This window comes from Morus notabilis, unplaced genomic scaffold, assembly GCF_000414095.1.
Source record: "Morus notabilis unplaced genomic scaffold, ASM41409v2 Scaffold257, whole genome shotgun sequence".
Taxonomy (NCBI): Eukaryota; Viridiplantae; Streptophyta; class Magnoliopsida; order Rosales; family Moraceae; genus Morus; species Morus notabilis.
Genome location: NW_010356831.1, coordinates 85,959 through 93,034, shown reverse-complemented (window position 1 = coordinate 93,034; position 7,076 = coordinate 85,959). Strand labels below are relative to the sequence as shown.

Sequence of the window (7,076 nt, the reverse complement as noted above, 5' to 3'; positions counted from 1 at the left end):
TGCTGAACCCAAATCTTCATTTTGAAGTTTTGGCTTTTAATTTACTTGTCCTAATTAGCACCTAAATCCTTATTAATCCTCTCCCTTATATCTGATTATGACTATCAAATTTAAGCGGTGAAATCTTAGAAAACCATGCAAATAATACCTAACAAGCAAAGGATATGCTAAAGAATCCAAAAGACGACCAAATCAACCCACGTAAGTTCAGTTGCTAAGCAAATATCTTGAACACAAATTACAGATCACAGATCAACACAGTAAGTAAAATAGCAACTTGAAACCAAGTGTGCAAAGACAAAACAAACACAGACCGGAAACCCAAATCCTCAACTCCAAGTCACTTTGGATCAAAGAAAGCTCAGTACCATTCCGGCGACGACAATCAGCGAAAGCGAGTGGGAGACGGTCAGCTTCATCATCGTGTCGCGGCTCCAGGACGTCTCGCAGCGACGATCGGCGGCGGTGGCGGCAGCCTCCTCGGAGTTGGCGTCTAAAGCCGAATCGATGCATTGCTGCGGAGAAGCCGAAAACGAAATTAGGATTTGTAAGCGAAAATGAATGAATCAAAAGAAGAATACTTAGATCGGGAATTCTGCGGTTGAGATTTACCTTCGAGATTGTGCTGGCCACACCGCCGAGGTGCGAGGCTTTGGCGTCGGAGCCAGATGAGAAACGAAGGTGGAAGCTAACAATTTCCAGGCCAAAGTTCAGCTCCACTTAGCGAGGAGCCATGGCGGAGATGACAAGCAGGAGTAGCCACAGTTTGAGCGCCAACATCGTCGTCTAGAGAGAGAGTCGTGGAAAGTGGAAGTTTTGGGAGGGAAGATGGAAAAGCGGCAAATTAGCAAAGAACGGGAGGACGAGCTAGGGCTATTCTTGTCATTTTAAGGAAATAAGAAGAAAAGATCGCACGTAAAAATAAAAAATATATATAAAAAGAGGAGGGGGAGATTACAAACTACGGGTTTTGTTAAATTTAAAATAAAAAAAAAATTAAGAAGAGGTAATATTGTTTTCTTGAGGACAGTGATATATACTTTTCATTACCATGATATGTCTTGAAGTTATAAAATGTAATAGACATTCACATATATGAAATTTGAAATAAAAAAGTTATTTTTCAAATATTTCGTTTACCTTACAGCTAAATTCAACCAAATTACTATTGATTGAAGGGGAAAAAAACAAGCTGTCTTTATGAAAGTAATTGTTGAATATACGTTTGCAACTGTGTTAGGAACCCGAAAATTTATGCTTTATTAACAACACTAAAAATAAAAAATTACAAGATAGATGGACAGTTTCGAGGACCCCTGACCTCTAAAATAGTACACAACACTAGACACTCTACAAATCTCATCCTACCCCCTAGCAACTAAAACCCTCTATTTATACTCTCCTTAAGACTATTGAAAAAGACTTCTAAATATTAAGTTCCTAACATTAACCCCGCCCCAAAAAATCACCTTGTCCTCAAGGTGAAAATCAAGAAATAAAATTGAAAAATAACATATAAATGATTGAGAACAAAAGGCTTTGTTAGTTCATCAATTTGAGTCCCCAAATTGATGTTGTCCTTGTAAGACACGTCTTCAAATTGGAGCCAATCAATTACTTTATTCTTCATCTTCTTTGTATCTTGGAAAGTAGCCACAAAGTCCACCAATTCAGTTGGAGTCCCCTGATCAAGCTTATCAATGATCATAAAAGCTTTTGACAATTCCATCATTAACAAAGAAGTTTTCTTCTCAGCTAACTAGGTCTTCGTCCTTTCAGCCTCTCTGTCACCAATTGCTTCATACCCAGCTACAGACTTACTATACCCAATCCTAAATGTGTTGGAATTTTGAGGCCCAACCACCATTGCACCAAAACTAGGCCCAATATTGTTGTAATTACGAGGTCCAACCCTAACCATGCCAAAATCGACCTAGCTCACTCCTGAATCACGAGACCCAAGTCCACACTTTTGGGAACACATCCCCTAAATCGCTAACGGTGGCCCCAATAGTTCCAGAATTCCAAAACCATGCCTTACCTTCGCTGGAATCAGCCCTAACCTCACCGGAAACAACCTCAACAGCGTCAGAATCATGAGACCCGCTCCAAATTTGGCCGGAATTTTTGAAAACAACACCAATCTCACCGGGATCAACCTTAATGGAGTTGGAATTGCGGGACTCCACTACAATCCTGCCGAAAACTGCCTCTGCAGCATCGGAATCAACCCCTTTCACGCCGGAATCGTGAGGCCATATCCAAACAACAGCCAAATCGTCAAGCCCAGCCTCTGTCGCACCGGAATCTGTCTCCGTAGCACCGAAACCAACCCCTTTCACGTCGGAATCGCGAGGCCCGGTCCAAACCGGTCTGAAATCAGCCCCAACCGCGACCGAATCAGGGCTGGGTTCCCTGTTCCGAGGGTACCTATGTCGTCCTAGCCTCGGAGCAAGCCTCTCCTCCTCTAACTCCAGCTCCCACTCCACTGCCTGTCGCCGACCAAGCTCCGCCGCCCTCTCTCGACAGTCGCAACCTCTTTCTGCCCTCCTCCTGTCATCGAACAAACCCTCACGCTGCAGATCCGGACCTCCCAGCCCCAGATCGCGACAATTGCTGCGCTCCTCCATGAGACCCACATCTCTCCGGCGTCAGAACTCCCTCTCCGGCCTCGATCTTCACGAATCGGTGCTTCCCGGCGAAGATCCGCCTGATTTGGCATCTCTACTCCGCCTGGGTCGATGCGATCTGGGCTCTCCTCGCCCCGAGGCGCGCGTTCTCGCCTCTCCCCGTCTCGTCGTTCGCCGTAGCGACCCAACTCGGCCTCCCCGGCCATCGGCCGCGCCGCCAACAGTGCCTCCATCCTCCACAACGCCGCCTGCAAGTCACCCATCTGGGTTCGAATCTTCCCCACTTGGTCCCGAGTTCCCACATACTCCCTCCAGAAACCTTGTGATTAGCTCTTAGAGAAGCCCTAAGTTTCTCTCTCAACTCAAAGAGCTCCGTGGATTGTAGATGCTCTGATACCATTGTTAAGAACCCAAAAACCAACAGTGCCTCCATCCTCCACAACGCCGCCTGCAAGTCACCCATCTGGGTTCGAATCTTCCCCACTTGGTCCCGAGTTCCCACATACTCCCTCCAGAAACCTTGTGATTAGCTCTTAGAGAAGCCCTAAGTTTCTCTCTCAACTCAAAGAGCTCCGTGGATTGTAGATGCTCTGATACCATTGTTAAGAACCCAAAAATCTATGCTTTATTAACAACACTAAAAATGAAAAATTACAAAATAGATAGACGGTTTCGAGGACCCCTGACCTTTAAAATAGTGCACAACACTAGACACTCTACAAATCTCATCCTGCTCTCCTAGCAACTAAACCCCCTTATTTATACTCTCCTTAAAGACTATTGAAAAAGACTTCTAAGTATTAGATTCCTAACAAACTGCTTATAATTACAAGTCTTGCAAGAAAAGGGGCAGTTATTTTTTCTTTCTTTTTTACTGAATAAAGATTGTCTCTGTAGTAAGCAACAGAATAAAAATGTAAATGGTCAGAAAAATACTTCAAAAAAGGAAATGTAAAGAATAAAAGAAAAAAGAATTGAACATTTTTCATTAAAGCTTTCAAATTCAAGTTTGGCCTAATAAAATATTTTATGGCTATCTTAATGGAGTAGGAAAGGAATAACCCTCGGTATAATAATAACATATAAAACTTCCAACCAAAAAGAAGGTTAACATATAACCCATGAGTCGCAATTTCCTAAACAGGTGCCTATAAATTACAAAAAACCTTTCAAAACAATTCTTTTCAGTGTCCTGAAAAATCAGAATACAAGGTAGAGAACTCAAAAGGCATGCTTTGTGTCTCAGCGCTGCTTATTTCCTTACATGGAACACCTCCAACCAAAGAAAATGTAAACATGAAAATAACGTTATCAGATTGAGATCCCCAAGGACTTTTTGAACTTTTCAACCTCCAAATATACTGTGGAGTACGGGAGGAACTCTGAGAAATGTTCTTTGCTCAGATCATTTATCGCGACAGCAAGTTTCGGGATCTCCAAGGTTTCTTCATGGGAAAGGGCTCGGACAAACCGTGCCGGATTTCCAGCCCAAAGTTCACCAGTAGGAATTCGCCTCCCTGGCGGAACCACAGATCCTGCCTCCAGGATCGAGTGGGTCTCTACCAACGAACCTTCCATGAGAATGGAATGCTGTCCGATAATGCACTCAGGCTCAATTGTGCAGGACCTCAAAAGACAGTATGCACCAATTGTTACAAACCTCTCAATGGATGTCTCCGCAGGCAGACCTGAAATTCAAAAGATGTTGCAACAAATGTAAACTGTTAGCCAAGTCCAGGAAAACATCAGCCAAACTTCAAGTGGTAAAACACAAAATAAACGAAGAGAAGCTGTATATTTGGAGATATTGTAGAGTAAATTAAATCAAAGGCTGTTTATAGAGAAGAATTCCATCACAACCATTTGCAAAAGGCATTAGCATTAGATATCAACGTATAAGTATCATTGTCACAAAAAGTTGGAAACTAAAATATAAACTGATTTAGGCCGTTAATGGATTCGCTGAAGAAGATGTCTAGGATAGGCATCAGGAAATATATACTAAATATCAATTGTGTGGTTTGCTTGGAACGTTGTTCATGGGTTGAAACCTCTTGAACCCATTAACCAAACTAGGCATAAGTAATCATAGGTCCGATTCTTGGGGAAAGAGAATAAGAGGAGATATATGAACCCCTTGGGATGTGTTTACAGCAATTCTGAAAAGTAACAATATGCTAGTCTCAGTGTTAAATTTCAGGGAAGATACGATGCACGCATGACACAACCACCATTAAAATCAGCGTTAAATTACAGGGAAGATACGATGCACGCATGACACAACCACCATTAAAACTATCTACAGTGATGTGGATGCGGTGAAGTTAGCATTTAGCAGAATGTCGATTACTTGATGCTTACTCATACAGAGAAAGAATTCCAACAATTAAATTCACATGCAAGGCTTAACCTATTGGAGTCCATACGCATTCATTTTTTTTGTATCAACAAAAATTAGTAGACAAATATTTAGGGTCATACAAAATATCAATTATGACCCAAACACGGTAGAACATTTCTACATTAGATGAAACATAAGAAAAAAGAAATTTCTAGTCAATGCCGCAGCAACGCATAGAAAGAAGCCTTAGTACAATAAAGGATACTGCCAAATGACACTCATTGATCTTACGGAAGCTCATCAACAAAATCCAAGTTAGAAACTGTAGCTAGGTCCTATTTGATATAAGCAAAACGACTATTTAAAATGCTCTTCCAGTCTTCCTTTTGATAATAAGCAGAATTTTGAGATAAAAAATGAAAAATTGGTCCAGCCATTTTCTTGAACAAGATTATACACGGCAAAAATTTAGGCTTGTTAACTAAGTTAATTGCTCGCAAAAAAGGAAAAGAAAAACAATTGGGACCTGGTGAAATCAGTATTTAAGCCACTCTCACAGCTCTATTTCTCATTGCTTGCTATGTGAGCTGATTAGCTCCATTACTCTCTCATAAGCAATCTCATCAATCTCTCATTGGGAGACTGTCTTTTAGCTCCTAAATACACAAAATTCCACCTTTTTCTATGTTTTCCCCCTTCTTTCTCACATCAGTTACACACAGGAAAATATGAATTCCACTAAAATCAAACAGGAGAAATATGAATTCCAAGCTGACAATCCAAACTCCTTATGAAAATCAGTACTAAAAAATTAGCACCAATGAACGAATTTTTCACTCCCAACCAAAATCCTAAAACTTCACCAAGAACTCCAAAGCAACCTTTTTCATATCCACATTTCACCGCATAATTAGAAAAAGAAGAGAATCAACACGAAATTCGAAACCCTAAGCGATCAAGAGAAATGGAATTGGCGAATCAGTAACCTGTCGGCGAAGACCAAGCGGCGTGAATGACGCATCGCTCCTGAACGTTGGAGCAGAATCCGACAGTGATCTTGTTGAGATCGCCGCGGAGGACCGAGCCGGCCCAGACGGAGGAGCCGTCGCAGACGGTAACCTGGCCGGCCAAGACGACGTTCGGAGCGACGTAGGCGTCGACGGCGACCTTCGGAAGCCACTGCCCCAGCGGAATGATCTTCCTCTGACCTCGGTAGTCCCATTTCACCCGATCCTCCGACGGCTTTATGGACTTCGCCGCCTCCGACGGCCTTATGGACTTTGCAGCCTCCGCCCAAATCGCGCGCTGGAGAAGGCTCTGCTGCGCCGAGGCCGTGCAGGAGGTTAGGGCTTTCCTCGAGATTCGAGCTAGAGCTGCCATCGCTGAGAGTAAGAAGAAGAAGAAGAAAGAAGAAGAAAGAGAGCTGGTTTGTGGGAGTTCGGCTTCAATGGACAGTGGAAATCTGCAAAGTGGGAGAGATTGGGCCGTAATAATTCAGCCCATATCGTGCTTGCTGCTTTTTGGGCCTAGTACATATGCATACTTTTTTTTTTTTTTCTTTCGGAAGAAGAAAGAGAAAAATAGACTAAGACTTAAGATGAATTAAAATTAATAGGTTAATAATTTACATAAGTTAATAAATAGGTTAAATTACTGTTTTTATCTATAACTTGTGTAGTTATAAACTATAACTTGATAAGTTATTATCCATAATTCACGGTTTTTATCCATAACTTGTCTGACTATGAATCATAACTTGATAAGTTTGTCCATAACTTATCTGGTTATGAACCATAACTTGACAAGTTATGGCCTATTAATTTCTATAACTAAAAATTGACATGTATACTTTTTTAAACTTTTCATATTAACATATTTTTTACTATTTCCGTTTTTTTTTTGGTGGAGGGATAGTACCCATGTAGATTTTGATATCAAAGTTTAAATTTAGGAAAAATTTTAAAATACTACCAAAATAACAAAATTTTATGTCATTATTAATAATGACTACATTATTATATTATTAATAATAAAATATGATATCATTAATGACTATATTATTATAAAATTTATAATAAAATATGATATCATTATGATAATTAAAA

General features: G+C 40.9%; 1 protein-coding gene and 1 long non-coding RNA gene across 2 annotated transcripts in view; both read right to left on the bottom strand.

Annotated features, from left to right (window-relative positions):
* Nucleotides 1-855, bottom strand: part of LOC112090570 — a 2,362-nt gene extending 1,507 nt beyond the window's left edge. Inside the window, exons 1-2 of the long non-coding RNA XR_002901714.1 lie at nt 613-855; nt 369-515 (exon numbers count right to left, since the gene is read on the bottom strand). This is a non-coding gene — a long non-coding RNA (uncharacterized LOC112090570). The remainder of the gene's footprint in view (nt 1-368; nt 516-612) is intronic.
* Nucleotides 856-3,677: 2,822 nt separating this feature from the next.
* Nucleotides 3,678-6,408, bottom strand: LOC21393425 (gamma carbonic anhydrase-like 1, mitochondrial). The gene is made up of 2 exons (XM_010088671.2): nt 5,958-6,408; nt 3,678-4,318 (listed from the first exon to the last, which is right to left on the bottom strand). Exons 1-2 carry the CDS (start codon nt 6,349-6,351, stop codon nt 3,942-3,944), a joined length of 771 nt encoding a protein of 256 aa, XP_010086973.1. The 5' UTR covers nt 6,352-6,408; the 3' UTR covers nt 3,678-3,941.
* Nucleotides 6,409-7,076: the final 668 nt, after the last annotated feature.

Bases quoted from the DNA above. Each gene is read 5' to 3' on its own strand.
- LOC21393425 (XM_010088671.2), bottom strand. From the start codon at position 6,351: ATGGCAGCTCTAGCTCGAATCTCGAGGAAAGCCCTAACCTCCTGCACG. The intron at 4,319-5,957 runs GTTACTGATTCG...TTTGAATTTCAG, and splicing joins CGCTTGGTCTTCGCCGACAG to GTCTGCCTGCGGAGACATCC.